Below are 25,979 nucleotides of genomic sequence, written 5' to 3' on the forward strand. Positions count from 1 at the left end.
GCATACTTTTAAAAAGAGTAATAATAAAGTTTAAAATAGTATACTTAAGAGTGAACTGAATGTAATGATTTCAGACACTCAATTGCATATTTACAATCAAGTTACAATATATTATAGTTAAAAATTATATTAAATACAATTAGTTAAGAGTGCTTCTTTGACTCGCTTAAGTATGCAATTTCAATGGCATTCCTTAGATTGTGTTTGAAATATTATATGTGCACTGTCAAATTTACTGACAAGCATTTCTTGGAAACCAAAATATAATTAATACAATTTCTACTGAAATGGTCATGTCTTTAAATATATATTTGTAATTACACAGTTGCAATGAAGCTGCAATTTAGTACATTTAAAATATATTTTTAATTATTAAAACAATGAAAAATGTACTTTTAAGTAAAACTTTCACTTTTTTAAAGTGCACTTTTAAATACACTTATATGGCCTTTTATTTCTTTCATATCATATCTGAAAGTAGAGCAATTCAACTAAAATACTTTTAAGATTGGGAATTCACAACAAGTGCACATTCAATACAATTAAGTGCACTTAAAAATGGGAATCTCCAATATGTGGCATGTAAGGCTTATAAGATTCCATAGACATCATGGCAGCTCTCAAGGTTTTGAAACAGAGCTAATGTTGCCATAAAACGGTGTCATAAACTTATAACAGGGATTTGAAGTCTTGCTCAAGGTCACAATGGAGGCTCACTCCATACATGCATCATCAGAAACATACTAGCTCCTGATCGGAATGTACTAACTACTGTCATTCCTGCCAGAAGTCTGCTGAGCTATATCACCATCACTCCTACAGCTTAGTTTGACTCACAGCCGATAACCTCATTTGATCCACACACTGTAATCTCAGTGGTCTGGAATTCCCAGAATTCCTTTTTCGTACATCTGGATTGTTGCAATCTTGTTTCGTGCTCAAATTGACCCAAAAGAGAGGAAACCACAGTCAGGAAACTCTGAATGACTGATACGCTCCACAAGAAAGCCTAAAAGATAGATGGACAGAGGAGTGGAGAGGAAGGAGTGATTGATGCTAATGCTAACCGCTAGCTTGTGTCCCAAGTCATTAACCGCGATGGGTCAGTGGACTTCCTGCAGGGAGACAGGAAGCAATGCCTTATAAATGTGTCAAACCAGAAGAGGCTGCAGAATGGATTATTTTTTTTTTTTTTGTAAATAGCGAGGAGACTAAGATCAAAACCATATCTGACATGAAATGAATGGCCCTAAAAATGTTATGTAATTTATAATATAAATGTATGTAATATGTTATGTATGTAATTAATAATTTGTGGGTACGGAAAGTATTCAGACCCCCTTACATTTTTCACTCTTTGTTATATTGCAGCCATTTGCTAAAATCATTTAAGTTAATTTTTTTCCCTCATTAATGTACACACAGCACCCCATATTGGTCATAAATATGCCATAATAAATAAATAAACAATTCTATTAATAATAATAATAATAATAATTGTTGTTTATATAAATGATTAATATAATTATTAAATATAAAATATAAATAAATAATAATTTAATTTATAATTTAATCATTTATTAATAATATATATGTATCTTAAAATGATATGCATTTTTCACATTTATATGACATCTAATAATGCTAAGTAAATGAATAAATTAATAAATAATTACTTTTTCTTATAGTTTTTAATAATTGTAAAAATAATTATAATATTGATATATATTTTGACACTGGAATTATTCAGATACAAAAAAGAAACTTAAATTTTAATTTAACATCCACCCTTTCCACTTGGCTTATTTTCTGTACATGTTTTTTTGTGTTTGCACTGCTTTAACTGGATGATGCATTCATGACCTGTCAGAGCATTTAGACCATACTCAATCCTTTCCACACCTGTGTGATGGAGAGATCTGTGGATGGTCAGGTCCAGACAGGAAAAAAATATCTCTGGTTTTCTGTGCTCTATTTAAAACCTCAAAACGCATGTGATTCGCCTTTTTTTGGGCTCCATTTCTGCTGTTTGCTAGAAATGCATTGGGTGAATCAAAGCAGGACTGTCTGTGAGGCTTGCAAAAGCAGCTTCTAATGGGAAAGCAGCTCTCAAACTGAAAAAAGAAAAAATCACATAAAAACTGTGGAAATGAACTTCAATCCCATGAAGCATTACGAACTACATGATAAAAAACACGGCTATTCAATACAAAACTACTGACTAAAAACCACTGAAACAGAGTATAAAAATGTATAAGTTCATGACAAAATTCTTCACCAAAACACATGACTGCCAAGTTGATTCATTACCTTTTACATGTTAACAACGATTTCTCTGGATCTCGCTACAGTAATTATTTCAGCAATTACACTTTGAAAGTCTGAAAGAGGTGTCTGTGAACAGTTTCAAGCCATGAACAGGTTTATACGTCCACAAAAGTCTGGGAAACTCCAAACTACAGAAGAAAGACCAAAAAGAAAGCGAGCAAGCTAAAGTAAAAGAACAAAGAGTGTTGCTGAGAAAGACAAACAAAGATTCAGAGAATATACACTCACCTCGCTCACCCTTGGTGCATGTTTTCCCATCATCCTCTAGGTAGAAGCCTTTCTCGCACTCACACCGGTAGCTGCCGGGGGTGTTCACACAGATCTGTGAGCACACCGTCTCGTTATTGTTGGCACATTCATCAATGTCTGACGCAAGAACAGAGAGTGAAAGTGTGAGGGACGGAAAGTTGGCAAAGTGCAAAAGACGGGATGTTCGCTCCTGGGGCGGCATGGAGCGATTCTGTCAGATCAGCCTGATAAACAAAATTTGACTCCCATCAAATCAACTTAACACTTGGGAGGTCAGACCCTTTAAGAAACACTGATGCTGTCATTAAAAAGGTATTGAAAAATCAACCCTGTGAACTAAAAACAACCCATAGAGTATACTAACACATTTACTAAAATAGTAAAAATATAAAAATAAAATACAAATAAAATGGGTAAAATTCTATATCCATCATGCAAATTTTTTAAATAATCTAATTATATTTACATATGATCTATCTATCTATTAGGAGTGGAACGGTTCGTGGAAAAAAATCGAACCGTACGGTTCTCCACACACGGTTTGGCATGCGCTAGGACCGCGGTTCAACTTAAATCTGACAACGCATCTGTAATATGGGTTGTTTGCTATAACACATAAAAAAAACAGGGTTCGGCTAATATATGTTTCTGTTGATAGATGCACATTCTGGCTTCGCACACAGGTGAGACCTGAACAGAACACGTTGATATCTGTGCTAAACTAAACTCATTTAAGCTTTGCCAGTTTAAACATTTAAGAGCCAGTTGTGCACGCAGTGAGAAGATTTGTGCATGCGCTCATTCGAAGCGTGCAAACCCGCGCCTCAGAATGCGTGCAAATATTAAGCTTTCTCTGAAGTATTGTGTTTAAATGGACAAATTCACACAAAAATTATGTCAAAATGCCCGTCTTGGTAAGTGTCCTATAGCAGACATAGCAGACTGAACGTACTGTATCAGTGCACTGGATCAGTGCATTCTCTTAAAGGGACAGCACTTTCTTAATATCAAACAGCAACAACAAAGAAATCACTCACTGCTCTTGATTGAATAGCTTTTGTAACTTTAATAAAGATTCATCTTTAATTTATACAGTCAAATATGCAATGCTGTTTTACATTTTATTACTTTATGCAATTTCTGTACCTGAAAACTAATGTTAGACATACCTAAAAAAAAACTGAAAATCACTGTTATTTGTGCTGTTGCTTGTAGTTAGATAGATTATTCTTATTTTCTTTATTTTTATTTGACAGTATAGTTTTTGCCTAAACATAGTGCATACCGAACCGTACTGAAACCGTGACTCTAAAACCGTGTCACAAACCGAACCGTGAGTAAGTTGAACCGCTCCACCCCTACTATCTATCTATCTATCTGGAAAAATTAAAATAAAATGGGTAAATGTACACTTTAAACCTCAAAAAATAAAATAAAACAAAACAAAACAAAATAAAATAAATTTACATACAGTTATGCTGAAGAGCAAAATGGTATATTATCATAATCAATTTTTTTTTGTTTGTGATTGATGCATTCACAACTGAATTTCTTTGCAATGTTTCAGTTAATGAAGAGAGTGTAACTTTGGGCAGGTGCTCGATCATGAAACCCTTCACAGTCAATAAACAAAAATTAGCACACTGCCAATACTGCTCTCCAAAATTTATAAAATCACAACATTTTGACCCTAAGGTCTTCATCAGGCAAAAGAAACCTGAAAAAAAATATTTTTTTTGCCTGATGAAGACCTTAGGGTCGAAACGATGTGATTTTATAAATTTTTGAGAGCAGCAGTGGCAGTGTGCCGATTTTTGTTTATTGACTGTGAAAAGTTTCAGTTAACGCCAAACCCTGACTAACACCGCAATATATTGCATATGTATTCAATATACCTAATGAAGTACACTGTTCTCAATATCTTAATATAAATAAGAGCAAAATCTTACCCAGGCAGTATGGTTTCTCGCGGTTTCTGTGTCGTTCCCGGTCATAGCGATACCCAGGGTAACAGGTGCACACCACACGACCGAAATGATCGGTACACTGCTGTTCACATGGGGCGCCAGCGCACACATCATAGTCTGCATATACAAACACGCCCACAAACAAACAGAAACAAACATGACAAGAAAGGAAAGTACAAGACTATAAAATAAACAAATCTAGCTTTAAATCAAAACCCACAATATAACTGTCATTTCCAAAAATCATATGCAAATGTGCTACTTCAAACGTCTTTTCCCTTTAGTTTCATTATAATAGTAAAAACAAAACTCTGCAATCTGGGAAGCCAGTATTGCTAGTTCCAGCCCAAGAATTCTCGCATCTTTTCCTTATTCCACAGTTTCTCCTAGAAGAGCCAAACCATCTCAGACACAGCATGGAGCGCCATGTGAGTCAGGGAAATATGTATCCATTCTCAGCCGTTACTTTATGTGTTTCTCATCAGCGGAGAGAGGGCAGGTAAGGACACCAGAGAACACAAACAGCTCAGAAACAGAAAAAAGCCTTTAAAAACAAGCTGTAGACTGTCCCAAAGGGGACCACTATACACTCTCTCAATGTGGCATGGGGAACCGCAGAATGCAGACAATATAATTGCATGTTTTTATTTGACAGTTACGAGTAAAAACTGGTTTGAACCCCTCAACCAAAAATCTAGAAGTATATTACTGTATTCATAAGCTAATATACAGACCTGTTCCCACTATAAAAATACACACGAGGTAATCAAGCTATCGTTACTGGTGGGGAAACTCTGCCAAGCTCTTAAAGGTGTGCTGGAAATGTTAAAACAACAGTAAAGGCACTAGCTGAGCGGTTTCCAAAAGGAATGATTTTATTTAGAATGCTAATGGGAGACGAGGGAAAACACATCCAGAAATATCAGAGCAAATTCAACCCAGAGGAGCCTAATCTGAGTAGGAAGAGAAAGAGAGTGAGGGAAAGAGGTCTTACCTTCTGGAATACACTGTCCCAGTACAAACTTAAAACCTTCACAGCACTTCTTTCTGAAAGAGAGAAGAAAAAAAAAGAAATACATTTATATTTTCTTCAAAATTGTGATTAAGCGTTACACTTGATACTAGGCAATTACAGATGGATGTCAGGATGTTGCTATACTACCAATCAAAAGTTTGGGGTTAAGATTTATTTATTTATTTTTTTCAAAAAATTTATATTCTCATTCAGCAAGGACACATTTAATTGATAAAAAATGACAGAAAAGCAGAGCTGGGTAGATTACTTACAAATTTTAGTCCATTACTGATTACAGATTACAGGACGAAAACTGTAGTTAGTAATGTAATCTAGGTTACTCATTTTATGTAATGTATTGTGACTACATTTTAGATTACTTTGAGATTTTTTGCTCTGCAGAAAAGATATGTTACAAAAGAGTTTATTTCAGATAAATGTTATTTTAAACTTTCCATCAATCGAAGAATCCTGAAAAAGTTCTATATAAAGTTGTGCATGGTTTCAAATATTACGCATTAAGCATCAAGACTGTTTTCAACATTGATAATAAGAAGATATGTAATATCTATCTATATAATAAGAATTCAAGCTTTGCCAACACATTTAAAAAAAAATGTAAATACAAAAATAATATTTGAAACTTTAATAATCGTACTGTTTTTAGCATATTCTATTCTTTAAAAATATAAATGCAGCCTTGGTGAGCATAATAGACAAAAGAGGGGGAAAAAACCTTTTGAACAGCAATTTAAGTGGTTGGATGTGATTCCTGGGTAGTTGCAGTAGTTGCATACAGGCCCATTTCTTAAAACCTAATCATATTTTTTCCCCACCTGTTTTATCATTTGCCAGGAAAATCAAAAGTGCTTAGAAAAGCATCAAAGCAAATCTATCTTCAACAAGCTTCATGTTTTGAGGTATCATCCATATCTGTAGCACAAGCAAACTGGGTTTTTTAATACTCAGGGATTTGGGTTTATTCAAACCTCCAACTAAACGGATGAGCAATAATAATAGTGATGCTTGCCTAAGAAACTCCAAGGAAAAGACAGAACCGTGGCCTCAATCCAGTCTGAAACAAACTTGCATGAATTATTAATGTGACTCTTCTGTTTTTGCGATTTTCCTAATCGTATTTAATTTGAAATCCATGTCCACAATACGAGACAGACAAAGTGAAGGTCCAAAGGGAAAAAAGGTGTTTTTTTTCTGGACAGTGATGGAAAACACCTTCAAGGTAAGACAGTAATATTCCCCCAAACTTTTCCCGCTCTAAGTGGTCATCGTGGAGATGTTCCTCTTTCGGGAATGACAAGGGAACAACTCACAAGCACTAACAGAAATGATTCATTTCAACACTATGCTTCAATGATTCCCAAATGTTTCAATGCTCAAAAAAGACAAACTAAAAATACAACGGGGGGAAATGGAATTTGGATATTAAGTAATGGTGATATCCTTTCCAACAGTATTACTCACAAATTTTGTGGAACTGTTTAGTCTAGTCTGCCAGAGTAAGCTCTGTTGGTCTAATCTGGAAGCAAACTAAACAACAATGCTTAAATGGTGCATATTAAAAAAGCATATCAGCATGTTAAACAATTAAATGCACTGGTTTACAAGTTCATACGATTATAAACAGCTAATATATTTCCATGCAATCACTTTTACAGTCGCAGACGAAGTAAGGGGTCTGAGCTGGGCAACGGTGGGCTGGTATGGTTTGAATCATGGGAGCTGTTTAGGTGGTCTGAATCACACAGGAAAACTTTATTGGTTTGTTTGATGTTCGAGATGAAAATATCGGGAACTACAATCACTTACAAATCTCTCTCACACACACAAACCTACAACCAAACACAGTAAACCCTCTCAATATTAAGGGGCACCATCTGTATCTTGAAAAAATAATAAATACACATAAAATAGACTTCAACTACATGGAACCATATGAAATTCCGTTACAGAAACGAAACTGCAAGATCTAAATATTGAAAATTTTGATTAAGGAGTGGAGAAATCACTGATAATTAAAGAATATTTAAGAACCACGACTTGGCATTGAACTTAATAGACTTGAAATACTGACTACATTAGCTTGTTTTCAGAGAGACACGCAGTCTTTCCACACCACACTATTCTTTTTTCCTGCTTTATGTTGCCCAGAGCTAATGAGTGTCTTTGGAGTTCCCTCCAAGATAAAGAATTTTCCCACGCTAACAAGAACCTGCAGCATTCAGGCTACTGAGATGCAGACTCTGGGTGTTTGTCCCTTTCTAAACTCCTAATGAAGGTTTCAAAAGCGATTTTAAAGTTTGATTCCATAGCGATACATTTTCACTCTTGATGTCAAAGGAGAAACTTTTGAAGTTATGATGCGATAGAATTAGAACTATGATGAAATAATAGAACCTCTGAATGTTCTTATGATGCCATAGGAGAACCTTTAACCTTTTAATGGTTGTTTATCTGTGTTAATGCTTCAAATAAATCTATGTAGCAATAAATGCTTTTTTTTTTGTTGGCAAAACTATTCATTTTTACTCTCTTATGAACCTATAAATGTAAAAACACTTTATAATAAAATGACCAAAATAGCATAGCCAATTACAAAAACCCTATATAGTATGTATAAATAAATAAATAAATAAATAATTTTATTTATTTTTTGCCAAAGAAGCTTAATTTTTAAGCTTTTACACATTAACCTATAATGTAACAAAACTTTTAATAAAAAAAAATCCAAATTACAAGGACTTGATTAAAAAAATTGGTCCCACTTTATATTAAGTGGCCCTAATACCTGTGTACTTACATAGTAACTAGATGTGTACATAGTATGTAACTAGTGTAAGTACACATTGGCACATAGTATCTACAGCTGTAATGTTTGTGTAACTACACATATGTAACAACCCACTGAATGGTATGTGTAAATACAAATGTGTAACAGGACATTGGTAACAACACTTTTTGGTAATGAAAGTACAAACGTGTAACAGGACTAACAGCTAGGCCTGTCACGATAACAACTTTTTGTTGTGCAATATATTGCCCCAGAAATAATTGCGATAAGCGATATTATTGTCATTTTAAATACCGTTTTATGCCACTGAATATATAATCATAATGTAACAGCATAATAATGCAAGAAGGCCAACACACTTCCAAATGACAACAAACTCAAATTGTTTAAGAATATTTAGATCATGGAAATTAAGTATCAAAATATTAGATACCTTAAAAAACCTGAATAAATAGTAAATAAACATTTTCTAACAAAAAGTGCAAAGTAACAAGTAGAAAAAAAAGAACTTGTATGGATATTTTTCCATCTACAGATTTTCCCCTGATCTTCTTTTCTCTGTAAATTAAGAGTGCACAGCACTATTGCTGAAAAACACAATCTCTACTTAGCAGTCAGATGTCCGTATGCACAAAGGCACAGATCCCTAAACAAGGCCATATCTGCAGATGAAACTTTTTTTGTAGAAGCATTTTTTAAATGTGAACTAGCACATCATGACTACACCACGTTATGTACAAGAAGCTGCAAAAGACACAGGCGCAAATGGAATGTACAAAACATAGTGACATTAATTTTTAAGTATATATAATGGGCGATATATTGCGTCACCAAAAATTATTGAGGTCATGTACATATATTGCGCCATAAGTCGATATATTGATTATTGCGACAGGCCTCATCCAACTCCTCCCACTATACATATCCCTAAACCTACCCATCTCCACCCCCTGGATCCCATTTCCACCCCTAAACCTTCCCACGCCTGGATCCCATTTCCACCCCTAAACCTACCCCGCTCCACTCCCTGGATCCCATTTCCACCCCTAAACCTACCCATCTCCACTCCCTGGATCCCATTTCCACCCCTAAACCTACCCATCTCCACCCCCTGGATCAATATATACATATTGTTGTTACAAAATGTAGTTATATATGTCCTGTTACACATTTGTACTTACACAAACCATTCGGAGGGTTGTTACATGTGTGTAGTTACAGAAATATTACAGCTCCAGATAATATGTACCAATGTGTACTTACACTGTGGTTACATACTACGTACACATCTAGTTACTATGTAAGTACACAGGTTTTAGGGCCACTTAATAAAAAAAAGTGGGACCAAAAAATTAAAGGGATAGTTCACCCAGAAACAAAAATTCTGTCATTAATTACTCAACCTCATGTTGTTCCAAACCCGTAAGACATTTGTTCATCTTCAGAACACAAATGAAGATATTTTTGATGAAATCCGAGAGCTTTCTGACTCTACATAGAGCACTGACTCTAATCTGCAGGGTCAGAAAGCTCTCGGATTTCATCAAAAATATCTTAATTTGTGTTCTGAAGATGAACGAAGGTCATGGTTTGGAATGACATGAGGGTGAGTAATCAATGACAACATTTTCATTTTTTGGTGAACTATCCCTTTCCTGTGATCTAATACAGTATGTATATTGTTATAAGACTTAACACCTCTGACCCTCCCATTGACAGCAAGTATCCTTACACGATCAAGGTCCAGAAACATAGAAAGGAGATCGGTAAAATAATCCATGTGACATCAGGGGTTCAACTGTAATTTTACGAAGCTACAAGAATACTTTTTGTGCACAAAAGAAAAAAAAACAACTTTATTCAACAATTCGTCTCACCTGGCGCCATTTTGGAGAGTATCCACTGAACGTAAACTACGTATGCTGTTCTGTGTCAGCTGCGCCACGCGGAAGTATTCTATTCAAAAAGTATTCTCGTAGCTTCGTATAATTACTTTAAAGTGAAGTGACATGTGACCAAGTATGGTTACCCATACTAGGAATTAGTGCTCTGCATTTAACCCATCCTAAGTGCGCACACACACAGCAGTGAACACACACCCGGAGCAGTGGGCAGCCATTTATGCTGCGGCGTCCGGGGAGCAGTTGGGGGTTCGGTGCCTTGCTCAAGGGTACCTCATTCGTTATATTGAAGGTGGAAGAGAGCACTGGTTATTCACTCCCCCACCTACAATTCCTGCCGGACCAGAGACTCGAACTCGCAACCTTTGGGTTACGAGTCCGACTTTCTAACCATTAGGCCACGACTTCCCCCATTACGGTTGAACCCCTGATGTCATATGGATTATTTTACAGATGTTCTTGCTACGTTTCTGGACCTTGATCGTGTAAGGACACTTGCTGTCTATGGGAGGGTCAGAGAGCTCACGGGATGCATCAAAAATATCTTAATTTGTGTTCTGAAGATGAATGGAGGTCTTACGGGTTTGGAATGACATGAGGGTGAGTAATTAATGACAGAATTTTCATTTTTGGGTGAACTAACCTTAACTTTAAATCTTTTTTGTATATGCAAAAGAAACTTAATTTTTAAGAGTGTATAAGAGAGATCATGGTAGGATGGTCTGCCTTCTTACTAGGGATGCGCCGATCCGATATTCATATCGGGTATCGGCTCCGATAGTGCCATTTTTCTCGGATCGGGTATCGATCAGAGAGAGCTGATCCAAATCTGAGAAATTTTTTTTTCTCTCTGATTGTTCGAATGATTCTGTGTTACTTCTGAAGCCATACGATAGCTTAATGTGAGCTACATGTGAATATTTAAGTCCTTACATTAAAGTACCCAGTAAAAAAATTCTGAACTCAATAAGACCCATGCTGCGTCTGCGCAGAGCTGTAAAATCAACTGTGCAGTGCCACACAAGCGCTGTAACTGACATTTATATGGTGAAAAGCATCAGAAACTGAGAGAGTCAATGGGGTGGAAGCACTGAGAAGTGGAAGAGGAGGACAGAAGAGGCACAGATCTCCTGCTGTGGGAGGTGATGATGGGTGTGAGAGCAGAACGAGGTGGAGGTGATTTTCACACTTCGATGCATGTTTGCATTCATGTACACACAGACACTCAGGGTCACATTTACTCTACCAAAGTAAAATCACACATGCATATGCACACTGCCACTATAGAAACATAAACAACACATGTCATGGGTTACAATACAGCAGTCAATTTGCAACATATGCAAATAAGATCTCAAGTGTTTCAGATTAAATGAAGTGCAAATGAATATTTTAAGCAAGTCTCTTGCTTCTTGCATATTTCCCTTAAAACAAAGGGGAAAATCTGTATTAAACTCACATATCTCAACAGTGTCTCAAACTGTGCTCAGGATAGTAAAGTCTGTAATTAAAAATCAAAGAACTTCCATAAACACATCCAGGAGGATATTAAGGATGGTAGGTTTAAGTACAATGAGATCCAAAAGAGAAAATCTCTGTTTTTCCTGGTATGTTGACACCAAAGTCACCCTGATCCTCCACAAATACACAAACTCTGATATGTCCCTATCTTAACAAACACACAACACTCAGAGAGAACGCACAGAGAGAACAGCCAGAACTGACCCTGGACCTGTGTCTGCTAGGGTAAGCTTTCCAAAAATATTTTTAAAGCTTTGTTTATTGACTCTCAGAGCTGTTTATGATCAGGTTTCCATCCATCTGGTGCCTCACAAATATTCATAGTTTAACTTTATTTAATTTTTGAAATATCACTTAATAAAGACACATAAAACCCAAACTTTGAAATCTATCATGAGTATTGCATAATACAAATTATACAATTATTAGGTTTAGCTTTTTTATATTGTAAACATAACGTCTTCATAATACCTCAACATAAAGTGTAATTTAGTTATATACTGGATGTGATGCCGCATGAAGCATGCAAATAGGGATTTTAGGAACTGAATCTGCACTGCACGAAAGTATTTATTAGTGTGTGCATCATTAATATGAAAAATTATACAGGCTTAATGGATAGAAGAACATGAAATCCAGCTGGACCAAATCCCGTAATGACCTAAACAGAGACATAAATGTTCAAACACAGAATCAAACTATACTGTATACATCACACAATCCAAAACTATGTAAATATACGAAACTTCACAAGAGCTATAATATTTTGCCTTGAGCGACCCCAGATGTTCTGTGCTGAGGTCTTATATAGACCACGGCTACTTACACCGATTCATATTATCTGTGTGACACAGCACTGGTTTAATCTGAGAAGCTTGAAAACACAAAACTAATCATGAGTCTGTGCTTGGTAAGTGTTCAAGCATGTTTCTTCTAAATAAAATGCACTATATAGACAGTGTTGGGTGTAACTAGTTACTAAGTAATTAGTATTTTCCCTTGAAAAAGTAAAGTAAGGGATTACTCTATTTTTTTCTGTAATTTAAATACAGTTACTTCTTATGTAATTGAACTTAATACTGTGTATGGACTGTAGAACATTTATAAACAAATCAATAGTGGATTTAACATAAAAAAGTCTAACCTTAAAATGCATGCTTTTTATGTAATCTTCTCACTTTAAATACTTTGGTGAGATAATAAGAATATTGGTAACACTTTAGGGTCCAATTTTCACTATTAACTAGTTGGTTATTATTAGCATGAATATTACTGAGATATTGGCTGTTTGTTATTACTTAAAAAGCACATATTAATGTCTTATTCTGCAAGACCTTATTCTAAAATCCTTAATCCTACCCAATTCCTATCCAATTCTTAAACATAATTGTCAACAACTACTTTACAAAATTTTAATAAGCAGTAATTAGGAGTATATTGGGGCAAAAGTATAGTTAGTTACTAGTTAATAGTTAGTTAATAGTGAGATTTTACCCTAATCTAAAGTGTGACCAGAATAATTTATGTAGGTATGTATTATTTATTTGAAAGAATTAAAAGAATGTTTCATGTCAATCCTTGTATCATTCATTAACTTGTCGAGGTTGAGGATTTAGAAAGTAATTAGTAATAAGTAGTGCTGTCAAATGATTAATCGCGATTAATCGCATCCAAAATAAAAGTTTTTGTTTACATAATATATGTGTGTGTACTGTGTATATTTATTATATATATATATATATATATACACTGTAAATACACACACATGCATGTATATATTTAAGAAAAATTTTGTTTATAAATATATTTATGTATGATATAATTTATATGAATATAAATATATACATATATGTAAATATGTTCAAAATATATGCTGTATGTGTGTCTTTATATATACATAATAAATATACACAGTACACACACACGCATATATTATACAAACAAAAACTTTTATTTTGGATGTGATTAATCGCGATTAATCGTTTGACAGCACTAGTAATAAGTAGTTAAATACTTTTTGGGGAGAGTAATTTGTACAGTAATCTAATTACACTGTTGAAGATGTAATTAGTAACTAGTAATTAATTACTTTTTTAACTTACCCAACACTGTATTTAGATGAACAGCAAATGACAAAATCAGTGGAAAAAAAGGAAGAAGGTTTTTCTAAAGTTAAGGTCAATGGAACTAGCGTTTAAAAACATGACACATATTAATGTGAAACCTTTGAATCACTCCCCATAGTGGAGTGTTTGTCAGTGTTCCTAAAGCTTGACAGTCTGATGAAGGCCAGAATCTTCAGAATCAGTTTCCCTGATGACCATTTCTCATGACAGGACCTCTCAGAATTTCTCCAGTCTTCATGAATGCAGTTAAACACATACTTCTAAGATTATGTGATCTAACATTATGCTCCTACACATGAAAGAAATACTACAAAATATTACGCAAAAATACAAGTACTGTCAAAATTAGCACATTAACGCAGGCGATTGATTTTTCCAGTTTAAACAAATATAAAAAATATACTGTCTTTATGTTGTTTCTACATTATTACAATAAATTATTACAATAAAATTATATTTAAAAACTTTATTGTTAGGTGGTATTAAATGCGATTAATTTCAGTAAAATGTGAGATTAATTCGTTAATTTTTTTTAGCGATTGACAGCACTAAACATACTATAAAATAGTTGTAGACTGAAGTCTGATTATATAACATGAATTTAAGGGAATTTTTCCCAACACTGGAAAAAGCATATTCAGAACAGCAGAACCGCAGGTGCTACACAAATGCAGGAATTACACATGGTTTGAGCACATCTAGTTTCTAAACATGACAGCACTGATGTGAGAGCTGTCAAAATGTCAGAAAAAAGTATAGGTTTACAGTAATTTTTAATGTTTAGTTAAAAAAAATAACTTTTTGGACTGGAAGGAAGAACAAGTACAACTCAATTTTTTTTCTTGATATGATGCCTTAAATGGTTCCTCTTAGTACACAATTTTCAGATCAGACAGATGTTTTCACGCAGTAGATTATTATTCCAGAATACCATACAACTGCAGGCCATTACATCATTTACTATTTAACATCCTCTTGGGGCCAGATAGCAATGATAAGATCACACTGAAGAGCAAAGGGGATGTGGGGCATTGTAGTGTGGCCCAATTGCTCTGATGGTGCGCACGTCTCAGGAGGAGAGGATCCAGATGTGAACCCAACCTCGGGAGGTTTAAAACAGGTTGAAATGGATTAGTTCAGGTTGAGTCACTCAGAAACAACCAGACTTCTAACCAAATCCTCGTTATGTAAGAGAGAAAAAGAGAAAGCAATGGAATTTGAATGCAGTGACACATGCAATATAGTGTAATAAGTGACTGGAAGAGATGTCTCATCATATTTATTCAATATCACTTATTGGTAATTCATATTGAGTCCTTTTCATTCACTTAAGCACCTGATTTCGACTTCTGAGAGTGTTTCAGTCCTCATAGAGCAGGTGTATTTACTTGCAGATTAAAAAGGAAAGGTTTAGTTATTCTGGCATATTAAAAAAGCTTAAAACAAGTCAGACAGTAAAAAATGAGCTGAGAGTGTTTTGTTTAGATACAATAGTGTTGCAAAGTAAATGCGTTGTTTTTCTTCAGCCTCTGCAAATGATAAAAGGAAATTATGGGAACTCTATGAATGAGCGGTGAGACTCCAGTACCATGTCCAAACAAAAACAGGTGCATTAACACGGAGTCACATTCACTTTTAAACCGAGCTTTTACTTGACTTGTCAGATGTTATTAGTGGGTACGGTAGCACCTGTGCTTTCCTAATGTTGTGTTTATTTAATTTCCCACACTGATGGGGATCCGGTTACCAGGAGAAAATCAGGTCTGGATTAGCGTGAGTTCAGCCTCACTCACTGGGCTTTGAGAGATCTCTAATTACCTTATAAACAAACTGAGCAGAGACCTGGAGTAAACACACTCACAGACAGTGCACATGGAGGAAATAACATTACATTCTGGCTACACTGAGAAATTTACCATGGAATGCACAGTCTATGAGCAACGCCAGTTCAATTCAAATCAAATACTATTAGAATTTTAAGGCTCTAAATAAAGGTTCCAAAATAAAAAGTGATTATGAAGTTCCTATGATGCCATATAAAAATATTTTAAGGTCCTATGACGTCATAAGAGAACTCACATATCCTATTGTTCTCTGATGTTAAGGTTTCAATGAATGTTCAGAATTCAAAACAAATTTTATTCAAATTCAAACATATTTTTCTAAAGCAGCTCTGCTTTGCACAAATAAAATTAAATTGCTAAAAGAGTTCTGTGATAATGTTAAATCAAGAACATTAAAAACTACATAAAGCAGCAAACGCAAGCTTTTTTCATTTCACAATGCAACATTTCCAAGTAACACGCACGTTATCTCAGTTATCTCAGATAACTGCCCTGATGACTTGTGTTCTACCCGCTTAAATGATAGAAGTACTTGCGCTGTCCAATCTATAAAGACTGTGTCTATTCCCCGAATAGTGAGGTCAAAATATAAATTTAATGCAGGATCTAGAAAAATATTGGCCGGCTATCTAGTGCGTTGTGATTGGCCGAATGCCTCAAGTGTGACGGAAATGTTACACCCCTTACCATACTGTGATGCCGTGTCCCGGCGCGACGAGATAAAACCAATAAAACCAATTGCAAACGAGGCATTTGTTGCATTCAGTGGGGACAATGACTTATACTGTCTTTTTACGCGTTGCGTTGCATCACGCCGCGCAAACATAAAACCATGTCTGCATTTGTGATCGAAGCAACGACAAACAACAAGCGCTACTCTACACTGCTCAAAACTCACGTTTGAATCATCAGTGGCAAATCCTTTAAATAGGAAAACGTACTTACAGGCTGTGAGTCAGCATTATTTGTCAGAACACCAGCATTGTAGTCTACTCTCCCAGGAATCATCCTCCGTAAAATGTGCTGCACACATCTGAATATTTGGTTTGAACTGTTCTGGAACAGTGTTGTAAATACAACTTAACGACTGATTTCTAGTTATGTCCACTAACAAAGTAGTTTCGCTTTCACAACAAAACACAGCGTCTCCACGACATGGCGGCGGCGGCAGCAACAATACTACAGCGAGAATCAAAGTTCTTTCTTTGTGTGAACATTTGGGCGGCGTTATGCAAATCTTCCCACACAGTGATGTAGATATGTGGGGGCGTGTTTAAACGAGGCGTTTTAGGAGGGCGTGGATTTAGGAGAATATCTCTGTAGGTTTGAGACTTTAATCTTTGCAACTTCAGGGATCTTATCTATGCACGAACAGCTTGTAACACTCCAAAGAGAAAGGAAATCTTGAAATCGCATCATATGACGCCTTTAAAAAGCGAATTAAAGCATTATTGATTGATCGATAGAACTGCTGGAATACACTACATGAATTTGCAGATTTTTGTCGCAATTTACAGTTTGGAAGAAGTCAACACCAGTTGCCAAAAGTCAGAGTCAGTCACCAGGTTTTGGACAGAGTTAATATACGTCACAGAAAATCGTGTAATATATAATGGGCAGAGAACCAGAGTCTGGTAGTGTGTGATCCGCTGTCGTTTAGTGTATGATGACGAGCTTTTCTCTTTAACCATTTACAAAGTAGACAAGTGTATGATGCCCAGTGCTTGAAAATATGTTCAGATTTAGTGTATTCCAGCCTGATGAGGAAGGTAATTTCAAAGGCACTAATGAATCATGCACAATAAGGCGAGGAAAGTGAATGTGAAAAAATAAATAATTAAATAAATTGGGAGCATTTCAAACCCATGATGACTTTAAGATTAGCATAGCATTTGAACTTGATACCCCGTATTTAATATTCACAGATACATTTTCCAGACTCTCAAGCCAAGCACAGCACAAAGAGTCATCAACAATCACAGCTGGAAATCACAGGCTAACAAACGCATAACAAAAATTTCAATTTCCTTCATAATTAACATCCACATAATTGGCCAGGAGCCTAAGCCATTAGCAGCTGCGTAAGGAGGGCGGTCGTATTATGTCATGAATTTGAGGCGGGCATCTCTCTCCCCTGAGCAAAAACCTCTACAGCTGGAAACTGTAAATTACACAGACCTCCATTAACGTTTGGTGATATATAATGAGTGTATAACTCAATGCAGGTTTTATGTACGTGTGTGGCTGTTTGAAGTTTCAGTTTTACACATGTAAGGGTCTTATTAGAGCCTACATCTTATTCTATCTTATATTGCATGTCAGTAAACGCCCTTCGCTCGAGTTGGGCCTCTAAAACTGATTTGATCTTGGTGCTTTTGTGCCAAGTGTGTGTATGCGTGTTCAGGGGGGTCTAATTGTTTTGATGGTGCTCTGACGCAGAGGGCCACTTCACCTTCTCTGCTTTAACGCTTAGAAGAATCTTGATAATGTGGCACAGATCAAGAGACTGAAACCCACACAGACAAAAACTCTACATTCCTCCACACTGGCCCCAGATGTGGCTCCTCGTTTTTCTTGTCTTCTCTCGCTATGCGCACTGTAACACCACCCACAGGTCTTTTATGAGTCGGTGTGCCTCTGGTAACCCACTGGACTGAATTTTTTTCCCCTGTGCTTTAACGTTCACATTAAATCACACAAGTGCTGGTGCTTGTTTAGGTGTAGCTGTTTGGAATGGGGCCTGACAGAACCAGCCTGCCAATGCAAAGATCTGCCTGTCCACATTTCAGACATGCTGAGGTGATGAGAAACTGATATGAATTCAGATTGATGTTATAATGGGCATTTAGTTTGTATGGAAACCCTACGCTGGCATTGGCATCATGTAATCCAGTTATAGTCAGAGACCTTTTCCTTCATTATGCTGATTAAAGTCATTCATATGTAAAGTAATATATGGCAGGGCGTTTGACAATTAAAGTGCACATTTCAGTCGAATTTAATGTGTGCTTGTCAATTACTTCAACCTACAAACTGCTGCTAAAGCTGTATTATTAAAAATAAAATGTCAAATTTAAGTTATGGTAAGGAATGTGTTGGGTGATAAAATTAAAATAGCAACACTTAAAGCCTTTATGTATAATGCATTATAAAGCTATTCATAACGTACATTGTAGTGCATTATATCTTTTCATTATTCATTTGAACCAAAGCTAAAATGCATTATAATATAGGAAGGTTTGTTTGTCATGTTTTATTGCTTTATATACCTTATAAAGGTGTAAAAATTAATAGGTAAGTATTATAATGCATTATAACAATTATTCATGATGAGATCATACAATGCATTATAAGGTGTTTTACAAGGCATAATTAATGTATTAAAAAACTTTTATAATGCATTATATATAAAGGCTTTAATAAAAGTGTTACCGTTAAATAAAACAAAAGTGGACATTAAAAATAAAATAAAAAAATATATTCCTTCATGGTATTCGTACAATGATTAGATTTCCCAACAATGCAGTGCCGTTTTGCACAACCGTGAAGTAAATATATATACAGTTCACAAATTTGTATGGGTTCACAGTTTCAACCGGTATATCGGCCACATCTAGGATGGAAATCAATGCTTTTAAGAAACTCAAGTCCAAGAAAATTCCTGAGCAAGACTGGCAAGCTGGAAAAGTTTCAGGAAACCTGAGATATTCGAGAAATATAATCTCTGTGTTGAGTTGTTGCTTTGGCAAATCTTCCTTTTCTGTCGCTCTGCCCTAGCTCTCCCTCTATTGTTTTCACGTCACTCCTGTTTGCAATAAACAGCTCGAGAGAGGAATCTAGATCTGGAGCTGGCCAACTTTAGAACAGAAATCACTTACGACAGCCTAATGTCATTCTGTGGAAGCATGCGTTGACTGGATCTGTCTACTTCATTGTTTAAAAAAAAAAAGCCTTGTTGGTTTCGTCTATTCAGTGTTTATGTTACGATATGTGATCAGAAACTGCTTCGTAGTCTCTCACCATAGACCAGCCAAGAACTGGAAGCAAACACATGGGATCAGCATTATTTGGAAGTTGTGCAACATACAGTCTACACAAAATATGAAACAGTGATCAAGCGCTACTATTCCAACAATCATTCAGTTATATTTATAACATGATATCTCACATTGCAGCCATTTTCTTGAAGGCTGTATTAAACCCCTGAGCATATGATGTTGCAATATTTAGGAATCACCAAAATTTTCAATAACAGCAGTTTGACATCCATCAGAGTCCTCCGTGGTTCTCAGAGTCCTTCAAACATCAACACCTGGGATCTGCAAACAATCTCAAGCCCCATGTGTTATAATAAAACCGACGTTTGGGCGATGTGCTCACTTTATGTAACTCACTTTATGTAATCTATGGCAACACCGTGGCAAGTTATCTGTCAAAACATGCACTTATGTATAAACCGTTCATCGGCGTAGGGGGGAACCAAATGTCTGTCATGGTACGCTGGTTACTCAAGCGAGCAGTGAGAACGAAAGGCCTCGCCAGAAAGTTCAAGAGAGGAGAACGGCTGTCGGAAAATACTAGTGTTATGTCTCCAAAACACTTTGCCTCCTGGGAATACAGTTACAGGAAGGCATAAATTACAAAGTACAGTTACCTCTGAAAAGTGCTTGGATATCTTTTTGTTCTCAATATTTTATGCCATTCTTTTTTCGTATTTCTCCTTCCAAACGTCATATTTGGAGGAACTTCCTACTTCTGCTAAAAATATCTCTGTCAAACCACAGGATGCTTTGCAGACCTGAGAAAAGTGCCTTTTATCACGAATTGCACTTTTTCATAAAAGGTATAATTCATCTTGTCTTTTTTTTCTGACTGGAGTAAAATGTTCTTCCTGTTATGTTCACTTCTTTGATTCACTTCCCAATTTCAGCCAGTACAGCTGCCTTGGGACTCTAAAATACTGTAAACATAATAGCCTGAAACTGACTTTGGCGTTTATTATATAATTGCACTAGGTACAGAGGACAAGGCAATTCGTCTTGAAAAAGAATATTACTCTAAAGACGTGTTGTGCGCGGGTCAGTGTCTGTGACTCGCTCTGACCGGGCAGCGTTTCTGTAAGAAAATAATTCTGGATCAAATCTTTAAGCTCCTGAACTGTCTAGTCATCTCAATGTTAACCAGCCAAAGTTTAGTTAGTCTATATGGTGCGGTTTACAGTGGTCACGCACAAGCCAAGGAAAAAGCAGTTGTGTAAAGCAATATAATTCAAGAACACTTGAGGGACTTACTGGTTATGCTGTCTCAAAAGCATCTGCAATTTGCTTTTGCAATTTACACTCTAAAGTGTCTTCACACTAATGAATTGCATTTTGCATTTGCATTACAGAATTATCATTGTTCAATCAAATGTTTTAAGTTGCTTGTCTATTTTTCTGATGTGAAAATGCTTTCTCCGTCCTATCCCATCTTTCCAAAACACCTAATCTAATTCACGCAGCACCCATTGAGCTTTTTGAGGAGAGGAGAAATGCACAATTTTCACCTGGCAGATAATAAAAGAGGCACTAGACTAGACAACCTCCCAAAGTCCCCTGCCAACCATTCAGAACACCCTAAAAAACTCACTAAAAAAACACTCAGATCCTTAATACTCAAAACTTTCTATTCATTCATTAAAGAATCCTGAAAAAAATGCATCACAATTTCAACAAACATATTAAGCAGCACAACTGTTTTCAACATTGATAATAATAAAAATATTTCTTGAACATCAAATAAGCATATTAGAATGATTTCTGAAGGATCATGTGACACTGAAGACTGGAGTAAGGATGCTGAAGGAATAAATTACATTTTAAAATATATTCAAATAGAAAACAGTTGTGTTAAATGGGAATATTATTTCAAAATATTACTGTTTTCAATGTATTTTCGAAAAAATAAATGCAGACTTGGTGAGCATAAGAAACTTTAAAAAAAATTTCTGACCCCATTTTCCATGGAAATGTGTGTGTGACAGCTTCTCCAAAATTCCCTGTCAAGCCTGGTCTTATCCTAAACAAATAATGTACATCAAACCCGCATGAATGGTTTGCTTAATTTAATAACGTTCACTTCACGCTCAGTAACGCATTCCCAGCTGAAGTATTGTCAGTGGTTTGGAAAATATTAAATCAGTCGCCACTTTTCAGAGTGTAAACGTGCAGATCTGAGACACTGGCCAAGATTTTACTTGATAACATAAAACATCTGTGAAAAGCAAAACTAAAACTGCATCGATAATCATTTTGAACACAAATTACATGAGGCGACCTGTTTGCAGAATATTTATGTCATTATCGTGTGAGGTCTTGTTTTTCGGTCACATTCTAAATTCCCAACCTGAGACGCACATGTGAACGTCTCGGTTTTTGTTGTTGCACATGCTCACTGACATTAGAAATTGCCGACTTCTTTGTTTTCCTGACAACAGTCGAAGGGTTCTAGAAAAGACCCCCCAAAGCCCATGTGGTTGTGGTTAGATGCAGTTCTGTCTCCTTTTGGCCAGTAATCACATGTGGAACAATCTCTATCCTCATCTCCATCTCTCTCCCTCTCCACACTCAGTAACCAGTTTCTTTATCTGGACCATCTAAATATCTCTTTTAAGCCTGTAAGCGATAAGGTTAATTAAACCAAACAAAGAAAAGATGTGCGTCGCCTCAGATACACAAACACAAACCCTTGAACAACCAAGAAATCTGCAACGTCTGGCTTCAATATACAGCAGGCGGAGGAAGTCAAGGTATCTTTAGAAGCGTGTTAAGGAGGACTGGCACTGAATTTAACCGGTGTGATGTCTCTCACCCTGACAACCCCGGAAATTACAGAGAACATGCCCGTCCATAAGTTGTTATACAGAATCCACGTTTACCGACATCCTTTTTTTCGCATTATACTCTCTTAACTCGAACCATACTACACCGCTGGCCTTGGGCCAGATCAACGATGAAGAAAGGGCTTCGACTACTGGAACCCTCAACAGACGGATGATTTGCACAGTAACTGGAGTTTTTTCCAGGAAAATGTCAAGTGCATGGACTGACCACTTGAGCCGCTTCTTAAACAGTGACACGTTTACTGCCGAAGGACATGAATAAATGATGGGATGAATGAATGAACACGTCCATCGTTTCTGAAAAATCGATCCTGGAGGCACTGACCTATGAAAAGAGGTTTACAAAAACACCAAATCAGGACAAAGAGCTGTTGCTTGGAAACAAATGATTCAGTTAAGTGGAAAATATATTATATATGTCAACAAGGCGATTTTAACGATAGCCGCAGTTAAAGTATTCTCAGACAAAGAGGTTTTTTCTTTCACATCCAATTTGTTGGAGAGTCAAAGGCTTATGGGGTATCAGATGACCAAGTTTTTCCCTGCGATTTAGCAAGAAAACAGAGCGGGCACAATTTGCATGTCCTGAACTGAAAGCAGTGTGTCTAAGAGACTTATGTGTGAACTGGAAAGTCCATCTGACTGACAAAGATATTAAAATTCAGAAGCATATATTATAATGGTGGTACAATGTCAAAATGTGCTAAAAAAAATGAGGACTGGCATCCAAATGCTTGAAAATCCAGCTGTAAGCAATAGTAAATGATTGGTACTGTAGCACTTAAACAGTGCAGAACATTTCCTTTCGCTAGTTAAAATCCTAGAGGTCTGATAAATGATCGTTTCTTCTCCTAATGGGAGAATAAATTAAGAGTTAAAAAGACCACAAATTGTGTATAAAGCAAGACGGCAAAACAGAAACGAAATGCTTTGCAGTAAAATATGCATTGAAAATCCCAAAACAGGCAAATGGTTAACCACCTAAAGGAGGAAAAAACCCAGACTGTGGTTTTGCGGAACCACGTACAATTTCCTATGCAAACCCACATAAACAGTTTCTTGACAATCCATGCTTGACTTCATTATCCACTACACATCAGTCATGTAGTTTAACACATTTAATGTCCTTACATAAAAATAAATTAAAATAAGCACAATTTAGCCATGCTGGGAATTTATAGCATTGGTGGGAAAAAGTCTTCAAATCCAACAGATCCTGTATGATGTATGAAAATCTCTCAGCACCAAAATGAACCTAATTCATTCATTCAGAATTCAGCTTCATTAAAAAATAATTTGCTTTGAGTTTTAAAAGCTGCAAAATAAATAAAAGTACTGCTATTACTGAAATTATTTTTTGAAGTTGTAAATGAAACAATAATTATTGGAAGAAAATATTATTTCCGTCTGTCTACTTCAAAATGTCATGCTTAATTTAATGTGTTACTAGCAGTTTCTTTGTAATTATTTGTGAAACCACTTACCAATTTCAATGAACTTTTATCAATAATAATAATAATAATCCAAAAGCACTTATTTGCAAATGCATGCTTTATTTATTTATTTTAATTAATTTATTTTATTTCCAGAATTTTAAGAATTTATCCAGCATCATAATTCAAAGAATTTTTACAGCTTGAGTTTTAAACGTAATGCTTCGGATTCAAATCTGAAAACCACATTTTTACACCCTGCCCAGGGTGTACACACAGGGGTCATGTTGATGCAAAATGTAGTCCCACTCTTATATTCCTCTTAAATAATCATTAGGCCCACGGTAGTAGTTCCATTAGAACACACTTAACAGGATAAATGTGCACACCCACACACACACACACACACACACACACACACACACATGTTGACACAGTACAAAGCCCTATACATCATCAACCTGTGTCTCGACCATCCTGCTTTAATTCTAAAGCTAACATCTGTTTCTCTTTAGGAAGCCAAATCCTCAGTAGTCTGCATTCAAACTATTGGCACCTATTCAACACAAAACCCCCCTGAAACCATGGCAGGGGCAAATGAATATTGTCAAAATTATGCTTTAAAAGGATAAGTGTACAGCAAAGACAGAGTGACAGCGCTATTTTTCATGCAGTTGCAGAAAGCCAAGAGTTTGTCAGAACTGCAGGGACTGAAACAGTTAGAACGTCGGCTATTTTCAGTGATGACTAGACTCATCCTCACATGGGGGTCTGTTACGGTATTGTCCTGACAAGGTAAAATGGGAAAATAAATAATTTTAAAATAATGCTCTTCTTTTGAACCTTTTTACATAAACATTTTTTTTAAACAAATTAAAAAAAATGCACCATAGTTTTCCAAAAAGCAGCACAAATGCACTGTAAAGTTCTGTTATGTGACTCTAGGCCAATAGTTTTTAACTCAATCAGATATAATCACATTATTACTCACATGGTGCAGCTGATTGGTTTCTTTTCACATCAGCAGCCAATAAGCTTGCTGCTCAACATTCAACATCTGCTCATACTTGGCTAGTACTTGCGGTAGCAGTTGCAGTGCACTTCAGAAACCCTTGACCTTCCCCAGCTCCATCTGTATAGATCTGCTACGGGGTAATTTCATGTATGTAATACAGCATAAGGAGGTTATTTCATATATGTTATATGTGCAGCAGCAGTAATTCTTATGCTCACATCAGTCTGTGGATGTAATGGAAGTAGCAAGTCTCTAATTTCTCTGCCGCAGTAGCAGATCTATTCTGCCAAGACCAAATACATTAACATTGCCATGCATATTACCATGCTAAACTCTCTGAGAGTTGTCCTGACAGAACTGTTATCAACACTGATAATTAGGGATGTAACGATTCACTCAACTCATGATTCGATTCGATTCACGATTTTGATTTCACGATTCGATTCGATTCACGATTATTATAATTTTTTTTAACAAAATGAGATTTAAGACAAATTATAAATTAAATGTGTCCTTTTATTATTGCTTGGACAAAATGCTGCACATTTCTTTGTGAAACTGATATAAAATAATATACTAATATAGCACTTGCATATTACTGCTCTTTTGTTGGTTTTGATTGCTTCTATTGTCCTCATTTGTCGCTTTGGATAACATTTAAATATAATGTAAATGTAAATAACAAAACTAAATTGAAATTTTAAAACAAGCCCCAAATCAAATAAATAACACAAATAAAATAAATATCTTCATATAAACAAAATAAGGCTTTGTCTGTGCGCTTTACTTTTAAAATTAGAGGCAACCACTGCATTTTAATCATGATCCAAACAAAAATGCTGCATACATGCAACTTGAGCAGTTTTTAATCTAAATTAGATTGTATAATTT

At 35.8% G+C, this 25,979-nt stretch overlaps 1 protein-coding gene across 1 annotated transcript in view; it reads right to left on the reverse strand.

Annotated features, from left to right (window-relative positions):
• LOC107600894 (collagen and calcium-binding EGF domain-containing protein 1-like) overlaps positions 1-25,979 on the reverse strand; it is a 60,356-nt gene that overhangs the window by 14,277 nt on the left and 20,100 nt on the right. Inside the window, exons 3-5 of the mRNA XM_016292871.1 lie at positions 5,539-5,591; positions 4,527-4,661; positions 2,557-2,694 (exon numbers count right to left, since the gene is read on the reverse strand). Of these exons, the coding sequence (XP_016148357.1) occupies positions 2,557-2,694; positions 4,527-4,661; positions 5,539-5,591 (326 nt within the window). The remainder of the gene's footprint in view (positions 1-2,556; positions 2,695-4,526; positions 4,662-5,538; positions 5,592-25,979) is intronic.

Source organism: Sinocyclocheilus grahami, unplaced genomic scaffold, assembly GCF_001515645.1.
Source record: "Sinocyclocheilus grahami isolate Dianchi unplaced genomic scaffold, SAMN03320097.WGS_v1.1 scaffold294.1, whole genome shotgun sequence".
Taxonomy (NCBI): Eukaryota; Metazoa; Chordata; class Actinopteri; order Cypriniformes; family Cyprinidae; genus Sinocyclocheilus; species Sinocyclocheilus grahami.